Raw genomic sequence first — 23,062 nt, forward strand, 5'->3', positions numbered from 1 at the left:
CTTTCACTCTTCCCTGTGGCAGGGAGAACTTTTACCTTGGGGGCATCATTTCATTTACTATTGCTTCTTCTCCAGAGTTATTTATGGTCTCCCATTCATTTAATCGGCTCTGTCTTGCCTGCCTCGTTGCTTGGCCCCCAGCCCTGGGACTCAGCTGGTTTCCCTCCCCAGTAACAGCAGCACAGTTGGCTGCAGGGCTGCACCCCAGTTCACCCCATTGCGCCTCGGAGCTGGCTGCAGAGGGACATAAGCAATGGCCTTTGGTTGCACTCCCTCCTAAACAAAAAAGGGGAAAAAAAAAAGCCCTCTTGTCCCACACGGCTGAAGTTGGCAATGCTCAGTCTGTCTGTCCGCAGCACCTCCTGGACAATGGTTGGTAGATGAGGACTTGCTTCACTGTGGTCAGGCGTGTCTTTTAAGGACAAGAACATGGGCTGGCGCGCTGGGTGCTGCCATATGAGAAGGAAAACCCAGCCAGTGAGAGGGGATGTGGTTTCTCCCAGCTGCAGTGGTTGTTAGACTCTGGTGCAAATTGCATGTTAGATGTGGGGCCTGGCTGCTGCTGGCTGCACAGCTGAAGGGGCAAGTGCTGTATATCCCCCTGGCATGGATCTTGTCCTCCAGCCTTCCCTGCTGGGGGGGACATGCATGGTCCCCCCACAACTCAGGGGCAGCTTGTTTAAACCCCCCAGGATGAAGCTGGTTGTCTCAGCTTGGCACCGTGCCCTCTGTTTTGCTGTGCTGGGGCCAAATGCAACAGGATGTGTGTGGGGGAGCTTGTCCCATGCCCAGAGGGGGACAGGGGTGACCCTGACCACCCCTCACCAGCTCTGGCTGACCCACTGGCGCTAAAGGATGGCTCTACATGCCCATACCACTGGTGAGCAGGGCAGTTGAGATTGCCCGTGGCCAAAATCCACTGGCAAATAAACTAGTCTTGTTCTCTGTGGGGAAGCAGGAATTTAGGAGAGTAGTTTGGCAGGAAGCTCGTACACTTGGCATATGAAAAAGTAGTTTGTCCCAGTTCTGCTATTTTTCCCCTCTCTCCTGCCAGTTTCACTCTGCTTCTCCAAAGGCACCTGGTTCTTGCTCCCCCAGCCACCGCAGGATGCCTTCCTTTCCTCTGTTCTTTCCCCCTCTGTCCACAGTTTCACCCCTTGTCCCTCATTTCTGGGCTGAGGGGAAGCCAAGAAGAGCTGCAGCTCCCTACTGTAGGGCTGCAGCATCCACAGCTGAGAGATGTGGGCTGAGCCACCATCTGGGGGGCTGCCTGTGAGAGGGCCCCATGTCTGCCCAGCCCACAGTCATCCCAGGGGGTGTCCTGGCACAGAGTCTTCATTTTCCATCTTCAAGATGGCTCTGCTATGCCAGGACCTTGGGTCTGCTCTTTTTCCAGGCTCTTGGGCCCCTTCTCCTTTTCAGGATGTGTGTGCATGTACACATGCTCGTGTAAGTGTGTGTGTGTGCAGATCCCTGCCAGCATTGCTGGAGCCTATGCCTTGGCTCCAAAATCTTAATTTGGCTGTGATGAATCCAGACCACCAAGGCGCACATTAATTTTCCTGATGCTCGTTTATATTTTGTTGATCGGAGGAACATGCGCAATGTGGGCAGGCAGACACTGGGCTTTCGCCACTTCTCCACCTCTTTCCATTTCTGTGGCTCTCGCTATTTTATTCCTTGATCAAATATAAAAAGCGAAGAGGAGAAAATATCCATCATCCTTCCCTGCCCCAGCAGTAACTTTCGTTGGAGGAGGAGCGTGAGGCGCTGCCAGCTTTTCACAAGTTAAGAGTTAACTTTCATCTGGCTTTAATATCCAGTGGAAACATGGCTCCCCTCCTCAGCTTGTCTTAAAGGATTAATCACATTTCTGAAGTTCACCCGTATTCCTTCTTTTTATTATTTTTTTTAATTGAACAATGCCAAGAAATTCCAGAAGTATTAAGCATGTTCATTGCAAATAATTTTTATGACATTGCAAAACCTCCCCTTTTCTTTTCAACCTCCTCCCCTTCCCTCAGATCTGGGTCTGGGACCGCTGGCTCCCCCAGCAGCCGCCCGACAGCCCCTCCACACTGCACTCGGGGAGGCTTTCTCGATGCCTTGCCAAGAGAGCTGGTTTTTATTTAAACTCCATAAAGGATCTTGCTTTAATCAGAAAGTCTGCTTGAGAAATTTCATGTCACTTTTCCATGACTGTGGGTGGGAGAAGCTTGGAGCCAGAGTTGTCTTTCGCTCTTGGAGCGCTGCTGCATTTCCCAGAGAACAAACCCCACATCTTTCTGCTGGCTGGGGCTGCCAGGGGAGGCTGCCTGCCACCCGCCCACCACCAGCCCTCCTGCTGCCCCCCGGGCCCCAAACTGCCCGAGGTCATGGGTACCACGTCCTGGGATGGGTTTCTGGGAGCGAGGGAGCTGTCGACAGCACGTGGCTGTGCCGTGGCTGCAGATGCCACACTGCCTTAGAGCGGGGTTTTGCAAAGGAAGTGTGGTCTCATCCAGCATTAGTGGCATGCCATTCAGGAGATCTGTTAGCCCTGGGACCTGGGAAGAGGCACCAACCTGAGCCTTGATGTGACAATGTGACCTGTCACCTGTGACAACGACCAACTGTGGGATGTGCCGTTTTGGGTAGTGGTCAACTGGGCTGGTGTACAGCATTGTAAAAATGCACGAGGTACTTTTTTCCTGGCACAAAACCTCCTTCCTCACAGCACAGGCTGTCTGAGACAAACTTCAAGCTTGCAGTGCCTCAGCAAGATTTGCCATCAAGCCCAGAGAGGATGGAAACCAGTTTTGCCTCTGGAAAGTTTGGTGGGGCCAGGTTGGCATGCTCCCTGCCCTGCCAGATCTGTGGGGTTTTGCTGCAGTCCTCTCCTCCTGCTTTAAAAAAAAACAGGGAAAAGAAAACAAAAAGTTAGGTACCCCTTCCTCTTAGTTCCTATGCTTCCAGTCATGCTGCCCACATCAGCCTGGCCAGGGTGGGAACTCCCATCACAGCATGGGCAGAGGGACATGGTGGGACAGGGTTTTCACAGCTGCTTTAGGAAGGAGCAGCTGTGCCACATAGAGGAGGAGCTGGTTTTCCTTGCAAGTCCCTGTTCTTTTAACTGGAGCTTGGGCACACGTGTAGCTTTGTGGTTAACCAGATTTCAGCTGTGAGATATTTGATGGGAGCAAGAGTGCCTGGAGCAGAGATGCTGATTTCTCAGGTGTGGGAGGAGCTCAGGGGGCATCACACACTTCCTCCCACCTGGTATCTGTACACCCTTGAAGCAGGCTGGGCTCCCTGAGTTATGACTTGTCAGCTTCTTCAGTTATGACAAAGTCAGCTTCTCAGTAGCAGAACAGCAGCCATGTGTGAAATAGCAGGCGGCAGAAGGACCATTTTTGGCTGTCCTTCAGTGCTGCAGTAAGTTGGCTTATTTTTTACTCTCAGGCCAGGATTTTTCACACCCAGTTTCCCAGCCCTGGAGCAGGCAGTTTCTCCAGAAGCTGTGTTTTAAGTTACTCATTTTGTAGGAAAAAGGAGGGAAAAAATAAAACCTGAGAAAGCAAGCCAGTTTCCCTAGGTGCTGGGGTCAGAGCAGTCCTCTGCTGGCACCACGAGGAAACAGCCCCAAGTCCATGGGGCGAAGATGAGCTGACACTGAGATGTGTAGCCAGCCACTGAGATGCCTTGTCTTCTGCTCTCTTTGCAGATCTCAAAGATTTCAAGTTCGACGGCCAGCATGTGATCGAGGTGGATGAAGGGAACACAGCTGTGATTGCCTGCGACCTGCCCGAAAGTCACCCCAAGGCTCAGGTCCGCTACAGTGTGAAGCAGGAGTGGCTGGAGGCCTCCCGAGGTGAGTGCATGGGGGTCTGTCCCAACAGGTTCCGCCACGGGACCCTCGGTTCGCCTTTCCTTACCATCAGTCGCTGTCTCTACCTGCAGCCTCCTTGTCCCTTTGCCACCCGTCTCAGCACAAGGTACTTTAGGATCCCTGGCATGGTCTCCCTGATGTCCATGCTGCCTGGGACATCATGTTTTTTTCTTTCCCACTTGCCCACCTTTTCTTCAGGACACTGCATGTCTTCTAGGAGGCTGGACAGGAACATATCTTGTGACCATGTGCCACTTTCTCTTCTCTCTCTACAGACAATTATCTTATTATGCCATCTGGAAACCTTCAGATCGTTAATGCCAGCCAGGAGGATGAGGGGACTTATAAATGTGCTGCCTACAACCCTGTGACACAGGAGGTGAAAACTTCAGTCTCCAGTGAGAGGCTCCGTGTGAGACGTAAGCCATTCTCCCTTCACCACACATCTCCAGCTCAGGGGGCACTGACCAGTGCTACCTGGTGCAGCTGGTTTTCTGTGTGAACCATTATCAGTTGCTGAGAAAACTCCTTTCCAGCAGCATTCTGCCCCTGGAGTATGTGTTTGCAGCCCTGGGATTGCCATGCTTCCTTAGGATTTGTTCTTGGTGGTGGGCGGGCAAAAGCCCTTAGCCCTTTGGCAAGGTGGCTTTGCTGTGTGCACAGAACCCTTACAGAATGTCCCTCTGGTCCTGCATTGCCATTAACCTGCCCCAGCACAGGAAAACAGTGTGCCCTACCATTATCCCTACCTACCCACTGCACAGGGTGTTCTCCCACCATCCACCTTCCTTCCCACGCACCTCCTTCCTCCACCTCTCTCCCCAGGCTCCACAGCAGAGGCAGCCCGGATAATCTACCCTCCTGAGGCTCAGACCATCATTGTCACCAAGGGCCAGAGCCTCATTCTGGAGTGCGTGGCCAGCGGGATCCCCCCGCCGCGGGTCACCTGGGCCAAGGATGGCTCCGGCGTCTCCGCCTACAACAAGACGCGCTTCCTGCTCAGCAACCTCCTGATCGACCCCACGAGCGAGGAGGACTCGGGCACCTACAGCTGCACGGCTGACAATGGTGTTGGGGAGGCCGGGGCCGCGTTCATCTTCTACAACGTGCAGGTGTTTGGTGAGTGCTGCTGGAGCCATTGTTTCAGGAAGGGCTTGGACATCTCATCATCTTCTGGGGGAAGATGGAAGCATGGAAGCACTCTTCCCCTCCCTGGACAAACCACAATGTAATGCAAACCCCTGCTTGTGGTTCCAGTTTCCAGGACACCAGACTAATTCTTTCTTGAGGGTAGTAGTTCCTCCTTGGCTCCCATCATGGGCTGGAGATAATGGGTCCTCCTTTCCTCTGTAGAAGCTCTTCTCTTGTCATTTGTGGCATTGCTTTTGTTCTGATACTTTCTAGTGGAAGCCTGGTTGCTTTTTAGACATATTTGACACTGGCATAAGGAAGACATTGGAGTGTCTTGGTTTTGTTCTGTTTTGTAGGGAAGCTCTCTGTGGAGTAGAAAACGTTAGGGATACTACACCTCAGATATTCTACCATACATACTTCCCATTCCCACAATTTTTAGGGAGATTAAGCCCGTGTTTCACAAATTGCATTTCATCAGGTGCTGATGTGTTGTTGTGGCACAAGCACAATCTTTGCAGAGTAGCATTTCAGCTCCAAAAAATGGGACTAGATGTCTGATGTAATGTGAGAGGGCAGATGGCTTTGGGCTACCTCCCTTTGCAGTTTATGTGGATGCTGAAGGGGAGGGGCTTTGAAGCAGACCCATGTGGGCCCCCAAAAAGGGAGTGGGACTTTGGGGTAGGAAAGGATCCATCACTCTGCTCTCATCCCTGCCAGAGAGGAAAGTGCAAAGCCATGATTGTGTCGTGCTCCCAGCCAAGTGGCGCTCAGCAGTCTGTGTTTGTTCCTCACACAGAACCCCCGGAGGTCACCATGGAGCTGTCCCAGCAGATCATTCCCTGGGGCCAGAGCGCCAAGTTCACGTGCACGGTGCGAGGGAACCCGCAGCCCTCCGTGATGTGGCTGCGCAACGCGGTGCCGCTGTCGGGCAGCCACCGGCTGCGGCTGTCGCGCCGGGCACTGCGGCTGCTCAGCGTGGGGCCCGAGGACGAGGGCATCTACCAGTGCATGGCTGAGAACGAGGTGGGCAGTGCCCAAGCCATGGTGCAGCTGAGGACAGCCCGCCCGGGTAAGCCCCTCTTTCCAAAGTCATAGCCATTCAGTCACAGCCTAACACGCGGGACAAGGACAGGGGAAGCGGGGGAAAAAAGTCGGAGCGTTGCCCCTGATTCCTATTTAATCTGTGCTGCAAGTGCTGTTCTGCCTGAGGTCTCCATATCTCCCTCTGGGAACACATGACACCAGTTTTGCTTCTAAGGGCAGGGCCATGTGTGCACATTTGGGTGATTTCTACACAGGAGACACAAGACATCTGGCTGTAGTGCCTCACTCCATGGCTTAACTCTGCCTCTGAACTTGCACTGAGCAAGAGCTTAAAAACTGAATTCACTTGGGATAGGAGAGGTACCACCTGATTCCTTGGACTCTGTTGAACTTACACAGGTTAAGAGGGACTTCAGAGAGACAGGGAACCCTGTCATTTATAGAGGGGAAGGAGGGATTGTTGCCAATACCTTTTTGAGTGGCACAGCAGGCAGCACCACACAAGGGGCTCACAGCTCTGACTTAACCACAGACTGGGATGGGCGTTTACCCTGCTGTGACACCTTGTATTCCAGGAGCTCCACTCAGCCCTGGGCGAGATGCCCAGCCAGACTCAGCTCAACCTCCAACACCACCTTCCAGGGACAGCACCTTAAAGCTTCCCTTGGATAAAGCTGGACTGCCCAAGCCTGGGACAACCCCTCTAGCAGCATCTCCACAGTGTGCAGCCAACAAGGAGCTGGTGCCTCCAGCCGAAGCCCCCATCATCCTCAGTTCTCCACGGACATCCAAGACAGACAGCTATGACCTGGTGTGGAGACCCCGGCCTGACAGCAGAGCCCCCATCCTCTATTACGTGGTGAAGCATCGCAAGGTATCACTGTTTTGCCCTGCTCCCATCTTCCCTCTGCACCATTCCATGGGCGGGCTGGTGGCCTCACCACGCGTTCTACCTATCGCTCACCGACCTCCTGAGCTGCAGCCTCAGCCTGTTGAGGTATGATGGATACAGGCTGTGACAGGAGGTTTGCTGAGTTGTCCAGGAAAAGCCCAGTGGCAGTGCCTGTCTGCCTAAGTATGCAGAAGGCACATGCACACACTTTGCCAGTAGCTTCCATGTCCAGTTCCCAGATGTGTGCTTGCACAGGTAGGAAGCCCTGAGGGCAGTTTGCACAATGACTTGCTCTGGAATACTTTTGTCTTGGCACAAGCCACAGGGACACCTCTGCCTTGAATGGGCTTCATGACACAGAGCATCATCCTCTCTGCTGCATGTGCCTGCCCTGCTCAGCAGCACCAAAGTGCCCATGTTCAGTGAGTGTGAGGAGCCAGCAAAGAGCTGTCATAGCCATACTAAATCCTCTGGGAAGGTCCTTATCCCCCAGTTTTATTCTGGAAGCTGAAAGGCAGTGCACTGTGGAGTACATCAATTGCAGGTGGCACAGTGTGAGCACATGGTGCATGGCCAAGTCCTGCTGGAGCCCAAGGGCTCCTCCCTCTGGCGTGCTTCATGGCACCATGGGCACAGTGCAGGCACAGCTGTAGCCCAGCAGTTTCTTTAAAGGGTGAAGCATTGTTGAGGGAAAAATTCTGCTTTTGAGGTGCAGAGTATCTCTTTCCATTTTGCTGGGGATAAGTGGAAAAAAGGGACTTGAATTTATTTTTCTGCTGCTTTTCTTTCCTTTGGGTAGGCAAGGAGTTGCACTAGAAAGGCAGGTTTTGCCTCAAACCCCAAAGGGTTTGAGTATATTCCAAAAATATGCCAGATCACATGTTTGGGATTCCCACCCACTGCAAGGCACCATTTTCACGTACATGTGAATATATGTATCTATTTTCCTGGAATTGTTTGCTTTTGTGAAAATATAGTGTAATAGAAGACTGTTACAATCCTTTTTTTCTTTCTAAAAAAATTAAGATGAGGATTTCAGCTAACCTTCTCTTAAAAGAGCCCTTTAAAACAAAGGCAGAAGATGCCAGCACGGGAACACAATAGGGCAAGCTTAAATAAAAAACAAATATGCCAAAAGCATCCCCAGACTATTGGCTCTGGTTGTCTGCCAAGAAGAGATTTATTCCCCAGTGGTGTATCATGTAACTACCAATTCTGCTTGCAATCTTAACTTGCAGCCTTGGAGTTTGTCCATATTTGATTTGTTTTTCAGTGCTTCACCTGGAAGGAGCCGTGGGGCAGTGAAGGTCACCATGGGTCACTGCAGTTGGCAGTAATATGTTTTCAGTGTAGTCCAAATTCTCAGCTGGAGACTCTTTCTTGGGATGCTTAAGGATTGTGTGGAAAGGAATTAGTCCCAATAACCCTTAAACTTGTTTAGAAAGGGTCTCTTTCTATCCAAGATCCTTAGGATCAAGTTATATAATGATCTGGTTTTGACATTTCTGACTGGAAAACCATGTGTGTGGAGAGGGAAGGAATCAATTCAGCCACAAAAGAAAAGGCTCTTTGTGTAAAAGATGGCTGTATAGAAAGTTAGACCTACTGACAGGAGACCTACATTTTTACTGGGCAAGGTTCTGCTTCTTCTCTAGAAAATATCTGTGAATGTCTCTTTTTACCCTGTTCCTACACTGCCCCAAACTCTCAGCAGCTTGCAAACAGTCAGATGCCATGCAGCCCTTATTTCTGTTTCTTAAGAATTTCTCTTTCCCTTTCCTGGATATTAGCAGCCTTTAGGGCTCCCCTCCCTGGCCTCAGAACTTTGCAGGCTCAGGAATAAAAATAAAACGAGGCAGGCATTAATCAGTCAGTGTCAAATGCTTGGAGAAGATGAATGATACAGCAGAGTCTTGGCATTTCCGTTCTGCTGCGTCGCCTGCATTACTAATTCTCCTTTTGGCGCCGGGTCACTTCAGTGTCCTGCCTGTTTGCCTGCAAAAATATTATCTTTGCAGCTGGGAGGAGGAGGAAGGTTCCACCTTCCCTCCCCCTCTGCATGGGGCATCAGGGTATCACAAAAAAACCCCTGTGTTTCCAAGCTTCTCTGAGGGCTATGGCCATACACAGTCTCTTCCCTGCAGAAACCTTTGCTCCAGCATTATGGCTCTTCATTTCAGCCCCAAAGTGCCAGGGGTGAGGCTGGATAAAACTCAGTAAAACAGAGTTGTGTCTCATCCCATGGAAATGGCCAGTATCTAAATGAGCAGCTCAGAAGCTGGGCTGCAGGAGAGATTTGGCTCCTAAAGCAGCTCAGTCCTCTGGCTAATGCTGCATTTTGGGGGCCATGCCTGCTCTGCAGATGTACACATATTGAGGGGTGGTAGTATCAAAGGGAACCAGAGGACAGAACAGGACTGACTGAACCCTGGGGTCAGGAAAACACTCTGGGGCTTGGGTGAGTTGTCCTGCTTATACCTGAATTCCTTTGCAAAATCAGGCTGGAAACATCTCCTTCCTTTGCAGAGAGGGAAGGGAAGGTAGATGTGGTTGGTACACAACTTACTAATGAAGTTCCTGAGCTCGGTGCCTGCAAGAAGCCCAGCCTGCCCCAAGCTCTGCAACAGCTGCATTGGTCTCTCAGCAGGTCACCAACACCTCGGACAGCTGGGCCGTGAGGGATGTCCCAGCCTCGCAGCACCGCCTGACCCTCACCAGGCTGGACCCTGGGAGCCTCTACGAGGTGGAGATGGCTGCTCACAACTGTGCCGGCGAGGGGCAGACGGCCATGGTGACCTTCCGCACCGGTAAAGGGCAGACCTCTCCCTGGGTTCCCCTTCTCTCTGAATCAGGGGAGGGCTCCTCTGAAACATCCCGTCCCAGCCCTGAGGCACAAGGCACCAGCCTTTGGACAATGAGATTGTTTCTGCTCTGGAAACCCATCTGCCCTCAGCTTAGAGCAACTGTCAGAAGGGAAAGTGGAGGGTAGGATGGGGAAAATTCCATCCCATCCTCTTGTGTGGGTTGGAATAAGTCCCTTATTCCCTTGGTGTCTCAGTTGAACACCTGCATAACTGTAGAAAATGGATCTAGCATAAATGTCAAGAGGTTATTTAATCCATCCTCTGCCTGGAGACAGAAATCTAGCAACATTCAAAGAAAACCAATTAAACGTTGTAGAAAATTAAATATGAGGGGGATCTAGTAACAAATCTGCCCCTTTAGCTTTCGTTCCTGCCAGCAGGCTGAGTGCTTTGAGCCCCTAGGGCTGTCAGAGTCCAGGAGGTACTTACCTCTGCATCCTGTCTGGGAATATTTGCTTTCCTCATCACAGCAAAAGTTAATTCTGAGTGCATCTCTCTGTTACTGATGCCACCTCTCCCTTCTGCATAGGGCGGCGCCCAAAACCAGAGATTGTTGCCAGCAAAGAGCAGCAGATCCAGAGGGATGACCCAGGCACAAGCACTCAGAGCAGTAACCAGGCCGACAACAGCCGTCTGTCCCGTAAGGCCCTCCCTGAACTGGCTCTGGGGAGGCTGAGGGGTGCTGGGTCTCTTGTGGGTGGCAGTGGCCAGGCCATGCTGGGGTTGAAGTCTCCGCTGGGTAAATCAAGACTGCAGTGCTGGATGGGTGGTTTCTAGCTTCTGACAAGGAGAGGTCCTTCTTGGGCACCCCTGCTACTGCTCTTGGCAGACAGTCACTCCTGGAGAGCAGGCAAATCCCACTGCCTGGCCCCACCTTGAATGCAGGGACATCTCAGCAATGCTCTGTCTCTTGCTGAATTCCACATGGAGAGTTCAGAAAGCTCTGTCTTGGAATCTGTGAATGTGTGGGGCATAGGAACAACAAACTGCACTGCACCAGTGGGTGCTGATGGAGTGTCAGGGAGGAATGGGGACCAAGTACCTGCATGTCCTGGCATCCTCCTCTCTCAGCCAAGCCATGGCTAGGGGCAATTAGTTTCCATTCTAGGGGTGCAGAGTGCTCCATTTGGGTATCTTGCTGCACTGGAGAAATACCAGATCCTTACTGGTCAATCTAATTTGTTGTTTTCCACCTTGTCTCTATCATTACTATTGCCTTTATAATTTCTGTGAAATTCTCTCCTTCAATCCTAATCCTGTAAGGTCCCATCCTTCAGTCTCCTCCATACTTATTCATTTGTTGTCTTTATTTTCATATCCATAGCTCCATTCATCTATTTTCCTCCCATCTTTTGATTGTTTTCCTGTCAAATTGTATTTTCACAGTTCAGAATTTTTCCTTATTTCCTTCTCAGCTGTTTCTTCTCAATCTCTCCTGTTTCCATCTCTTACACTTGGTTTTCCCCAGCATCAGTCTCCCCCTGCCCACTCCTTTCACATCACCCAGGCTTTTTTTGCTCCATCTCCAGCCCTGCATCCACCCCTCTCACTGCTTTCCCTCCCATGATGGGTGATCACACCTCAAACCTTGTGTCATCCTACTTGAGCTGGGAGTGGAAAAGGAGCAAGATGCAAGCAGGAGTAAAAGTTGCTTGTGCGCACACACTGAAAGGCATGAGGATTTGGGGGTGCCAGCTCTAATGAAGAGCATTCGGGAGTTGCAGAGCATGTGGCTGCGTGCAGTGCGGGCAGTCCTTCATCCACATACAGCGGAGCCACAGGATCCTCCAGACAGGGTGAGAGGAATATGTTTCACGTCCTGATGTCCTTCTGGGTCCCTTGCAGCTCCAGAGGCACCGGACCGTCCAACCATCTCCATGGCCTCAGAGACGTCTGTGTACGTGACCTGGATCCCCCGTGGGAATGGCGGGTTCCCCATCCAGTCTTTCCGTGTGGAGTATAAGAAATTGAAGAAGTTGGGAGACTGGGTCCTGGCCACCAGTGACATTCCTCCCTCTCGCCTCTCTGTGGAAATCCCAGGCCTGGAGAAAGGTAGGCAGGTGCTCTCCTCCCTGCTTCCTGGAGGCCTGTAGGAAAGCTGCAGGGTCCCTGTAGGATGGTTAACCATCTGTCACATCCTGCTCAGCCCTGGCATGCGTGAGCAAAACAAAGCTTTCCTGACTCGTGCCCTAGGTGCATGGGGAAAAAGCTGCAGATGCTTCTCCAATTTCTCCAGCTGCAGAGACCAGCATAGGTTTGACCTCCCTCAGGGAGGCTTTAGGCATGCTTTTCTGTATTACAGGATACAGTTACTAACGGCATTTGGTTTTGCCTTTTACAAGACAGGACAGAACTTTCCTTAGTCACAGGCAAGACAGATGGCCACACAAATCCCATTGCACTTCACATGAGAAAAAATTTCATCACTGAGCTGGACACTTAAAAGTGGAACATAACTACCCCAAACTGAAGACCAGTAAAATGAAGTTTGGGTAAAAATTACTTAGCTTTGAACTGATGTTTATGTACTTAATTCCCGTAGAGTAGAGGAAGAACACATTTCCATACCTGCTTTCAGGTCAGGATATGCTTTCAGGCATTTCTTAACCCCCTGCACATCTTCCAAAACTGCTATCTGACCTTTGGACCATCCAGACAGGAAATGGGGAAGGTAAATAAAAGCAGGCTTCATCTAGGACATGGCTGAAATGTGGCCATTCAGTGTTTGTACTTCCACAACAAACTTGTTGTAGGCTCTCTGCCTTCTGGAGACATAGCCCCTCTTCACAGTCAGGGCCATGCTGACAGTAGAAATCTTGGAAAACTCCAATCCCTGCAACCGTTTCATTTCCCATTTTCCCCATAGGCACATCCTATAAATTCCGTGTGCGGGCGCTGAACATCCTGGGAGAGAGCGAGCCCAGCGCGGCGTCTCGGCCGTACGTGGTGTCTGGGTACAGCAACCGCGTCTACGAGCGCCCCGTGGCCGGGCCCTACATCACCTTCACGGATGCCATCAACGATACCACCATCATGCTCAAGTGGATGGTAAGGCCTGTGGGGTGGAGAGTGCTGCAGGGACAAGAACCAGGTGTGAGGGTGCTCCTTGCCCAGCTTACACCTCCTCCAGGTTACCACGTTGGAGCCCATCACCAGCACCATCTGGGATTATTGGATCTGGGATCCAATAGCTGCCTCCCCCAAAGGAGAACTGGGCTTGGGACACATAAAAGGGCGGGAAGTCAGAGAGCCTAGGAAACCCTTTCTATCTGAATCCACATTGTATACAGGAAGATTTCAGTGGATAACGGTGGGGTCTCGACCGTTTTGTTCAGTAAGCACAGTTGAACAATGTATGGGGTGGCTGCTTGCTCCATTAGCACCTCCCTCTCTCCTAGTATTTTCTAGCAGATATGTCCTTCACTCTCATTTGCTGGGTAACAATCCTAAATGCTGATAATCATTTACAACAGTCCACTCCAGAGGATTTTTTAGGAGTGGGTAGGATCTTTTGGATCACAAGCTCAGATCCAAGTGTTTTCAACAGCTTAGAGCTTATTCAGAGGGATGCACTGCTCTCCTCTCCTAGCTGCTTCTAACCAGAAATTGCCACAAGGCAGGATGGGCACTGCTCTTCATTTAAACTCAAACAGTAGCTGGTAAAATACTGGGTGAAAGACAGCAAGAACACACGGAGCTGGGACAGTACTGCCCTGGGTGAGGGGGAGGAAGAGAGCTGTTGTCAGAAACACAAAGCTCCTGCAGTGACCGGTTCATGACAAGGAAGCCATAAGACTACCAAAGGCAAGATGATGGTGTGCTTGCTCATGCCCAGCTGAGTCACTATTGTTCAGGAATTTTTTCTCTTGAATCACTGGCTGTAGCTGCTGAGAGGGAGCAGAGCACTGGATGCCTGGAGTGACAGGCCCAGATTCACAGCTTGTCTGTTACCTGAGAGAAGCAAAGTTTGAGAGTAGAAAGTAGCACTGAGCTTTTGTAGGGAAGCCTTCATTGTGTAAATCAATGGCAACACAAGGAAGGCCCCTCTGCTAGGTTATCTTCCTATCTCATCCCATTTATCATAGCTGCTCCTCACCTAGTACAATACAAGCATGGACAAATCTACTAATTTCTGCTCTCCCTCCCATTCTCTGCAGTACATCCCAGCCAGCAACAACAACACCCCCATCCATGGATTTTACATCTACTACCGCCCCACTGACAGTGACAATGACAGTGACTACAAGAAGGACGTGGTGGAAGGTAGGAGAAATAGAGAGACTGGTCCCACCACTGATCCCTGCTGGAAGACAGCACAGCCAAAAGGAGCACTGTGCACAAAAGGCAGTGGCTGTCTAGGCTGCTTTACCAGGTACTGCTGCAGAGCTGGGCCAGCTGCCTGTTCCCTGAGGAAGTTAAGAGCTCCATGTATCTGTTTCCTCCTCAGGAGATCGGTACTGGCACTCCATCAGCCACCTGCAGCCAGAGACCTCGTATGACATTAAGATGCAGTGCTTCAACGAGGGTGGTGAAAGCGAGTTCAGCAACGTGATGATCTGTGAAACCAAAGGTAAGGGATCCCCAGGGCAGCTCTGGAAGCATGGCTGCTGCCTTCCCGGCCTGCAGCTGTCAGAGCACAGCAAGGCAGGAACCATCCCTGCCTGGCAGTGCTAACTTTCCCTTGCTGTGCTGAACTCCATGTTGCATTAGAAGCAGGTCCCATTTTGTCTTCAAAGCAGCTGCACTGTCTTGACAGGAACAGCATTAAGTCCAAGTGCGCACTTTGGATTTGCTTTTGCTTGAGCAGTCCACAAGCAGATCTGGCTGAGCTGTGAGCCAAGCACAGAGGTCTTGTCTGTACTGCCATATGCATCAGCCTAGGAATCCTGTCATCCTGGAGTGCTTCTTTAAAGCCACCATAGAAGTCTGGCCACTCCACAGCAGCATTAACATCCCTGGATTGCTGTGCCATCTGCCATGTCTCTAACATTCTCTCTCTCTTCCTTCCACAGCTCGGAAGTCTCTTGGTTTGCCAGGTCGTCTTCCACCCTCCACAGTGCCCCCTCAGCAGCGTCCCCCACTCAGTGGTGGGCACAGTGGCCTGGGGACAGGAGCCATGGTGGCCCGTTCCAGCGACTTGCCATACTTGATTGTAGGCGTTGTGCTGGGATCCATCGTACTCCTCATTGTGGCTTTCATCCCCTTTTGCCTTTGGAGAGCTTGGTCCAAGCAGAGTAAGGGTTGTTTCTTGGGGGCTGATTTACAGGGTATGGTTTGCCTGTGGATTAAATCTGACCCTGGGTGTAGTTGCAGTGAACACCCAAAATGTGAGGGAATTCTGGGAAGCAGGAAAGGGGTGGGCAGAGAGCAAGTCTCAGATGTTCTGTGGAACTCCATAAAGGCAAAGGCCACTGTTTTGTCCCTTGTCCTGCTTACCTTGTTGCAAAGGAACCCCTGGCACTAGAGGCAAAGGGCCCCTTTTCACCATTTATCTCCAAGAGTGCTTTAGGTGCCAAAATAGCTGCCTGATAGGACAGCCTAAGCCTATGCATGCTAAGCTTCAACAAGCTTGACTTTACCTCTCATTTTTGCCTCAGACTTTCTTTTCCTTCCCTCTGCAGAGCAAACCATTGACATGAGCTTCCCAGGAGCTGGGCTGCTGGTGTCATCCTGCCAGTACACCATGGTGCCTCTGAGAGGCATCTCTGCTCCTCGTGCCAGTGGACATCCTTTTGTTAATGGGCAGCCCTATGCCAGCAGGGCACATCTGAATGGCATCTGCACCTCTGCAGGAGTGGGGTATGCAAGCACCAAGCCCCAAGATTACAGTCCCGATGAAATGCCACAGGTGAGTCCACACCTGGGATCAAGAGCTGGTTTGTCATGAGCTGGAGGCCACACTTGCAATGAGGGGGCTTCTCCAGGCATGGCTGGCACACTTTGCAGCATGTAGAATTGGCAAGGCTGGCTTCCCAAAAGAGATTTCCCCTTCGTAGTGAAGTCTGAGACATGGGGGGAACAGGAAGGTCTCCAAAACACTGCTGAAGCGGTGGTTCCTTGGGCCAGTGCCTTTTAAGTATGGAGGAGGCAGTGAGAAAAGGTTACTCTTATGGGAACAGTTCCCATGTCCCCTGAGCAAAGCTCACAGGGACTGACAGTGCTGGGGACTCTGTCTGTAAAGGGGTAACAGACAGTGCCAGAGCTGAGACTATAAATTGCTTATCCCCCACTCATTCAACAGTAAGTGTAAAGTGAGTTGTTCAGTGCTCAGTTTCACTGCCCTCAGTAGCAAAAGAAACAGTTTCATCTTTTTCTGCCTTCTGCTATAAGAGCTTCAGTAGTCTGCTCCAGGGCTCTGACTCACAGATCAGCATCTGCCTCTTAATGCTGCTTTGTGCCATTGCTCTGCTAAGAATCCTTCTCTCTCCTTCCAGTCACACGAGGAGACCAATGCCTTGCTGCAGGCAAGAGTGCTACAGAATGGGAGTGCCCAACAAGATTACCAGTCCTCCAGGTTAGTCCTGGCCTGTGGAGAGGGAGGGTGGAACAATCCACTGGGACACACAAGATTACATGCTCACAAAAGCCTGCCCTCAATACACTCCTATCTGTCCCAACTCTTGAGAAACAGATCCATGCTCCAGCACTAGGACACCTTGGTCTAAATTCTCTTCGCACAACTCATTCCTCTTAGGATTTCAGGAAGGAATAATTTAATTGTAGAGGTGGCCAAGACCTAGTCCCCTCTGTCCCCTTGTCCTCCTCCTGTTTCTAAGCAGGAGACTGAAAAGCAGGGTGAGAGAAGCAAACATCTGTGATTGATGCTGATAAAAGGCTGCCCCAGAATCTGCCCAGTGTCCAGCTGTGAGTGCTTTGTGTCTCACTGTTCAGACATCCTTCATTACCATGCTCCCTGTGAGGGACTATTCCTCCCAGCTCCAGTGGCACTCACCAGCTGTTGGATCATGGATACCAGGTCTCACATCACCTCATTCCCATCCCAGAAGTACATCCCAATTTCTGCTCTTCCCCTCAATGAGGAATGTTCTGTGTCACAGCATTGATGAACTGGCTGACACATGACATATCTTTCAAGGAGGAAAGATCTGTAAACAGCACTAAACCTCTCTGCCTGCTTCCCCAGATTGCCCAGCTCCAGAACAGAAGACAGCTCTTTCCTCTACAGTCTCCCAGATGACTCCACTCACCAGCTTCTTCAGCCACAAGATGACTGTCCTCACCTTCAAGAGCACTTTGTTGGCCTCCATCATCCTGTAATGGGAAGCAAAGTGGGAGGCCCTAGCCTGGATGCTCGACGGGATACCCTCTTCCACCAAGGTCAGTGGAACACTCCATGTCTCCTTCATCTCATCAGTTTAGTCTGCTCTTGAAGGGAAATCTCACTGCAGAGCCTTTCTGATGGCTTATATTCAAGTGATGTGAATCCATCTCCCTAGGACTTCATCCATTGATCCACCCCTGTAGTGCAGATCAAACTTGTTCCGTGTGATCGTGGCATCAAATTTCCACACAGACTTTCAGAATGCTGATCTTCCTCTTTGATCAGAGTACCCCTCCTCATAAAGTGAACTGTTGACTTGAAACCTCCCACTGCATCTCTCTTTCCAGTGTGCATTGTAATAATTTCTTGCTCCTTTCCCCCTCAGGAAGCCCTTGCTGCTTAGGCCTAGTGCCAGTTGAAGAGGTAGAAAGACTAGACTGCTGCCAGTCCAGAGGAGATCGCCATGCCCTGAATCCGGTGATCACATCTTTGGGTCAGGACCTACCAAGACATCTGAACAGCAGCCCTCCACCACTGAGACCCTTAGACACTCATCCTCCCACCAGCTAGGGACCAAGCTGCCTTTTGCAAAAGACTTACTCTAAAGAGAAAAAGAGAAAGGGTATTTATTTTTGTATAACACCCCTATTTATATATTTATGCACTTGTATATAGATGTATATGTGGCTTTTATAATGCTATGGAGACAGAAGGCATCCTCAGCAAGGTCACAGGAGGACAGGTTACAGGAGGAAACACGGCAGCAGCTTTCGGTGGCACCAGCAGAGCACACGATGGAAACAGCTGGACAAAGGACACTGCAGGACATGGGTCCAAACAGAGCTGCCAGCACCCTCTTGCAGCGAGGGTTTCACAACAAATAATGCTGCCCAAAAGGTCTTTTCCTCTCCCCCACAGGAAAGTTTGTTCCAGGAACACGCTCCTGTGAATGGACTGGAGTTATGCACTCTGCCTAATCAACTTAAACAACGTTTCACATACACGCCATCTGCAGCTGCCTATCTGTAAAGACAAATCCACGCTTTAACATCTAAAATAAAGGCTTTAGTCTTTGCTGTGCCTGGCTCTAAGCTGATTCCTCACACAGAATGAGCCTTTTCTTTTTCACTTGCAGACATACAGCAAGCAGGACACCTGGGGAAAGGTGACATTTTCCTGCAGTTAGAGTTTTTCAAACAGTCACTGGTGATGCTTAGTCTGGGGTCTTCTTGTTCCCTGTCTCCAGCTGAGTCTCTGGGTGTGTGGTTACACAGTATGTTCTTGCCCTTTGTTAGGCAAGGGATTGGTGCCAGACAGCCCCTTGCCTGGGGCTCCAGCCATTTCCTACCTCCCAGGGCACAACCTGCAGCTGCACAAGAGCTCCCAGCACCAGGTATGTTCCTCAGCAGGGACCCTCTGTAAGAGCAGGGTGCACAAGCACCATTCACATGCTTGTGCTGGGACTAGCAGGAAGTTCTTGTGCCTGGCTGAGATATGGCTGGAGCCTTGCTGAGTGTACACCAGACAGACACAAAGACCTGTGGCAAGAGGTGGGAAGTGGGGAAGAACAGCTAGAGCAGCTGGAGGTTGTTTAATTTATTCCATTAAAAATTAGCACCTCAGGAGCCTTGCATGGGAAGAACACAACCCCTCCACCTGGGGGATGAAGGAAGGTTTCACAGCCAGGCAGGGTTAAGTGCTGTCAATGATCACATGCTGCCACTACACCAAATGAGAGAGGCAAAAAAGAGCAACACCTGAAAACACACAGAGCTTGGCCCTCTGACTGATCAAGCAGGTGCAAGCCAGTGGAATTACGGGCTGACTTTGCCTTGTCACACCTCCTCCTGCCAGGTAAATGCCACGTCCTGCCCTGAGGAGAAAGGCCCCTTTACTTTCTCCTGGTCAGTAGTGTGTCCCTGGACTCCTAACTAGCTCAGTTAGCAGAGCAGGGCCACTGGTGCTCAGCAGGAACAAAGGCTTGCTTGAGGCAGACTTCTTTTACCATTTTTGAGAATAAGGTACCAAACCAATATTTGTCCCTGGGAAACTTCAAACCAGCTTTCCACAGCCACTTGTTTGAAGAGTAGACACAGACATAATGCTCACACATGGACACACACAGGGCACCTTGTCCAGTGCAGCCCTCTGCAATGGACTGATAACAGTTTTTAGTCATTTTGATATTTTTTATTTCAAATATGTTGTTACAGTCATATTTTGATAGAAAAAACAAATATAACCCTTTACAACTAAACCCCTGGATAGCCAAAACAATTAAATTTGCACTTCCAGGCATGACTGCTGCCAGAGTTAATTTTAAGGGTGACTTGGATTCTTAGATACTATTTCTGACCAGGGAGTTGGAGTCTCAGAGTCCTGTGGTAAAGCTTGTAGAAAGAGGCACCCAGCTTTTCTGCTAAGGAAAGTGAGTTCTTTTACATCTGATCTACTCTTCCCTGGCTGATTTCCTCTTTCAGATGGGCCACCTCACAAGTCACGTGCATGAGCCGTGACTCCAGCCTGGCTGTCTCTTTGAGGTCAGCACTTTGGGTGCCCTCAAATTCTCCACCCTGTAGAGGAAAAAAAAGGCTCCTATAAAACATGGAGAATGAACAGTGGAAATTTATTTCAAGCAGGGAAAGTGAAACTTTCCAAGAACCAGGACATACCCATGACTTTTACACACCTTAGTCAGAACTATGTGAAAGAGTGAAAGTTCACTTAGACTTACTCCCTGGTACAGAGCAATAAATCCACTTCTCATTGTAATGCTGTTACATGACTGTAATATGACTGTTTCCATGTAACAAAAGAATATTCTTTTAATTCATTCAAGGCATATTTTAATTAGAAATTAGTCTGTTTCAGTCTTAGAAAGCAGCTAAGTAAGAAATGGCAGAGATGGTAAGGTATGGAGCAGCCATTCAGCCTGTCCAACTCCTAGCCCAAACTGCTGACTGCAGAGCAGGATGTGAGATCAGGGAGCTGGAGAGGGCCAGATGATCCCTTACCCATTTCTGAACAGTTCCAAACCTGCAAGCACTGCAGTGGCTACAAGGCTCACCTGACCAGTTGTCAGTGATTCCAGCTCAGTTTCAAGCTGATGCTTTTCATGGCAAAACCTGTTCAGCTGGTGCAGCTTGCTGGTGTTTTCCCTTGTCAGCTTCGTTAGCTGATGCTGCAGGACTACAATTCTTTCCTAGAAAGATGTAAAAGGTTGATCTGGGATGAGAGAGAACAAAATGTGTGGAGTGGAGAAGAAGTGCTAGGCACAATGTAAATGTCACAGGTAAACAACAGTCTGATCCTGCCACACCAACTGATCCCACTGTACCTTTAGTGCGATGTCATCTTTTTGTTTTAAATATATCTAAATTAGAAATGCCTAAGGAAGTAAAGCAGTTAGGCAAAAGTGTGAGAAAAAGAAAACCATTAGGTACATAGTATTTCTGTACCCTCCTGTGCTCTTCTATTAAGGGCAGCATAAGTGTGCTACCTGCTTGCACCACAGCAGCTGAGCCTTTGGCCCCACCAAATGGAGACATGAACTTTTCAGACCGGCACCCCAGGCATGAGCCAGAGCCTGCCCTGTACTCAAAGTCTGTCACCAAAGGCACTGAGAGAAGGCAGGGGGTGCTGAATGCCACCTGAGAACCAGAGAAAAGCACTCTGCAAGAGCTTCATGTAGGGAATGAAGTAGGACAATGTGTTTGAGGAAAGCAAAACAGAGACATCAACTACCTCCGTGAAAAATAGGATGTGCACCAGCAACTGGAGCAGAGGTAGCAGTGACGATGGGAAATTGGATTTGAACACTATGGTCTATAAAGGACAAATGAAAAAAATCAGACATGAGCAAGTTGACAAAAGATTTTAGTGTAACTTTTCAGTCCCCAGGAAAACAAAGCCTTAACAGATCATCATAACACATGTGTCTTCCTCCTCTTCCTGCTGCTTACCTCCCATTCTTTGAGCTCCACAAAATACTCATACTCCTTCTCCATTATTCTCACTTTCATCTGCTCCATGGGTATATTAACAGAGTGGACTTGAACTGCTTCAAAATCAACCAGTCGACCAAACTTCTCCATCATCAGATTATTGCACCTCTCCTCCAGTCCTAACAGAGAGACATTGGCACAAAATGGCAGCACTGTCATGCATTGGTTACAAGAATTCCTGCTTTACCCCAGCTTTTTGTCTGAGCTCTTTGGTATTTGCTCTGCAATAAATAATTCACACAAAACCACACAGAGCTCACAGCTGAGTCATGCCACTTGTCCTTGCCCATGGTCATGCCTGTGTGGTCACTAAGCCACAGTCTAAGCTGGTCCTATTAAGCCACTTTCACACCACAGGCTGTTTAGGGCCTCTGCAGGTCTGGTGGTGCTAGACACACCTTTGGGTTTGGCTCTTGGGAAAGTGTTTTGAATAGGGCTTGTTTCCTTCTTCAAATGTTCCAAAGGGGAGGAAATTACCAGAAAAAGCTTATGTATCTTTGGAGAAACTACTTTTATCCTAGGAATTCTAGTTTACAAGCAGAAATAGCAAACATGTGTCCAGACTTCCAGCATCTCATCTCAGTCAGCTCTACTTATACTAAGTTCTCAAATTATTTCACACAGTCTGATGACTCTGCAATGCTGGAGAACTGCATCTCCATCAAAACAGTCCACTTGATCTGTTCTATTTTCTGTAGTAACCCTCTGTGACATCTGTGCGAGTATAGAGCCATGGTGAGTTACCCACAGCCAGTGGGAGGGACAGAAGTAACATAAGCAATGCTGTGTTGTTCAGTCTCTGTTACTCACCTTGAATCTCCATCTCCATCTCCTTTTTGTCCTGGAGAAGCTGTTTATGTTGCTCCTTGGCCTTCTTATGGATCTCTCTTTGCATTATCTTTTCATTACGTTGGTCCGCAATTCTCTTCTGCAGGTACTGCAAGGACTGGTTGGTAAATACTAATGTCTGGGAGAAGTCACGGGGCATCTTCCCATCAACCAAGCACTGCACCTGCAAAAGCAGCCAGAAACAAGCAAGGCTGGCTTTACTTATTAAGGGTGATGGAGATGTCTCTTTATATAAAATGTGTGAGCAATAGAGAACAAGTGAGTGAGGTGGGCATGGGCACGACCCTTTTTTTAGGCCAGGGAATTGTGTGACTGAATGCATTGTATCCAATCTGTCATTATTGAATTGGACAGAAGTCCCATTAGTTTCAATACTTTTCAGGGTTTTTTAAATTTGTTTTCCTGGGGAGGTGTTTCCATTTTTTCCCCCCAGGAGAATATCAGTAGGTATGGACCTGCAAGAGAATACCATGCCAAACCTACACAGCACTTGAAGACTATACACATTTCAGCAATGGGCGAGCCTGCTTGTCCTTACCTCGTTTCTGTCAGTACAGGAGAAGGGGGAAAAAAGGGGAATTCTAGAGGAAATAGCAGCATGAAGTTCAGTTAACAGCACTTCCGTCCCAGGAGACCATAGTGAATAAGGAACTAAGGGCCCCAAAGAACAGTAACACCATTGTTTAGGTGTACACAGGCCATTGTGTACATGCAGATGCACAACATCTTGAATTACCTGATGGAGTCTCAAAGGCACAACGACATCCAGCTCATTCAATCTGTGCAGCTTTTCCCACTGAAAGGCCTCCAGTTCCCTGTTTGTTGTATCCAGACTGGTTTCTATTTCTTTTGCCTGCAGAAGCACAAATTGTGGACAAACAAAATCCTGTTATACTTAGAATACATAAGGCAACAAGGTTCTCTTAGAGTTCCTGATCCAAAGGGAAAGAAGTATATAAAAATGTGGTGCTTTTTTCAAACTACATATGATAGGTGAGTTTCATAGGCAAACCCAAGGATCATCCATATATATTCAAGCAAGATTCTAACCTGAATACCTCTCCACACGTGTACACTTGTGAATATCTCCTTAGAGCTGCCCTGTATGTATCGAGAGTCAGCTGC

The 23,062-nt window shown here is 49.5% G+C and overlaps 2 protein-coding genes across 16 annotated transcripts in view; one reads left to right on the forward strand and one right to left on the reverse strand.

Annotated features, from left to right (window-relative positions):
• Positions 1 to 18,158, forward strand: part of BOC (BOC cell adhesion associated, oncogene regulated) — a 54,088-nt gene extending 35,930 nt beyond the window's left edge. For 3 of the 5 annotated variants that reach the window (XM_068181055.1, XM_068181056.1, XM_068181057.1), the window contains 16 exons: positions 3,704 to 3,850; positions 4,144 to 4,287; positions 4,694 to 4,987; positions 5,799 to 6,071; positions 6,622 to 6,920; positions 9,583 to 9,745; positions 10,332 to 10,442; positions 11,648 to 11,854; positions 12,669 to 12,850; positions 13,960 to 14,065; positions 14,250 to 14,372; positions 14,815 to 15,036; positions 15,424 to 15,650; positions 16,237 to 16,316; positions 16,947 to 17,140; positions 17,470 to 18,158. In XM_068181055.1, the coding sequence (XP_068037156.1) occupies positions 3,704 to 3,850; positions 4,144 to 4,287; positions 4,694 to 4,987; positions 5,799 to 6,071; positions 6,622 to 6,920; positions 9,583 to 9,745; positions 10,332 to 10,442; positions 11,648 to 11,854; positions 12,669 to 12,850; positions 13,960 to 14,065; positions 14,250 to 14,372; positions 14,815 to 15,036; positions 15,424 to 15,650; positions 16,237 to 16,316; positions 16,947 to 17,140; positions 17,470 to 17,654 (2,957 nt within the window). In that variant the 3' untranslated portion in view covers positions 17,655 to 18,158. Of the gene's footprint in view, positions 1 to 3,339; positions 3,415 to 3,703; positions 3,851 to 4,143; positions 4,288 to 4,693; positions 4,988 to 5,798; positions 6,072 to 6,621; positions 6,921 to 9,582; positions 9,746 to 10,331; positions 10,443 to 11,647; positions 11,855 to 12,668; positions 12,851 to 13,959; positions 14,066 to 14,249; positions 14,373 to 14,814; positions 15,037 to 15,423; positions 15,651 to 16,236; positions 16,317 to 16,946; positions 17,141 to 17,469 lie in introns of those variants that run through there. The other 2 variants (XM_068181059.1, XM_068181058.1) reach the window with 2 other exon arrangements.
• A 1,106-nt stretch (positions 18,159 to 19,264) lies between these two features.
• CFAP44 (cilia and flagella associated protein 44) overlaps positions 19,265 to 23,062 on the reverse strand; it is a 42,362-nt gene continuing 38,564 nt past the window's right edge. For all 11 annotated transcript variants that reach the window (XM_068181062.1, XM_068181065.1, XM_068181066.1 and 8 more), the window contains 5 exons: positions 22,674 to 22,790; positions 21,899 to 22,100; positions 21,047 to 21,207; positions 20,152 to 20,286; positions 19,265 to 19,657 (listed from right to left, as the gene is read on the reverse strand). In XM_068181062.1, coding sequence (XP_068037163.1) covers positions 19,523 to 19,657; positions 20,152 to 20,286; positions 21,047 to 21,207; positions 21,899 to 22,100; positions 22,674 to 22,790 — 750 coding nt within the window. In that variant the 3' untranslated portion in view covers positions 19,265 to 19,522. The remainder of the gene's footprint in view (positions 19,658 to 20,151; positions 20,287 to 21,046; positions 21,208 to 21,898; positions 22,101 to 22,673; positions 22,791 to 23,062) is intronic.

This window comes from Anomalospiza imberbis, chromosome 2 (assembly GCF_031753505.1).
Source record: "Anomalospiza imberbis isolate Cuckoo-Finch-1a 21T00152 chromosome 2, ASM3175350v1, whole genome shotgun sequence".
NCBI lineage: Eukaryota > Metazoa > Chordata > Aves > Passeriformes > Viduidae > Anomalospiza > Anomalospiza imberbis.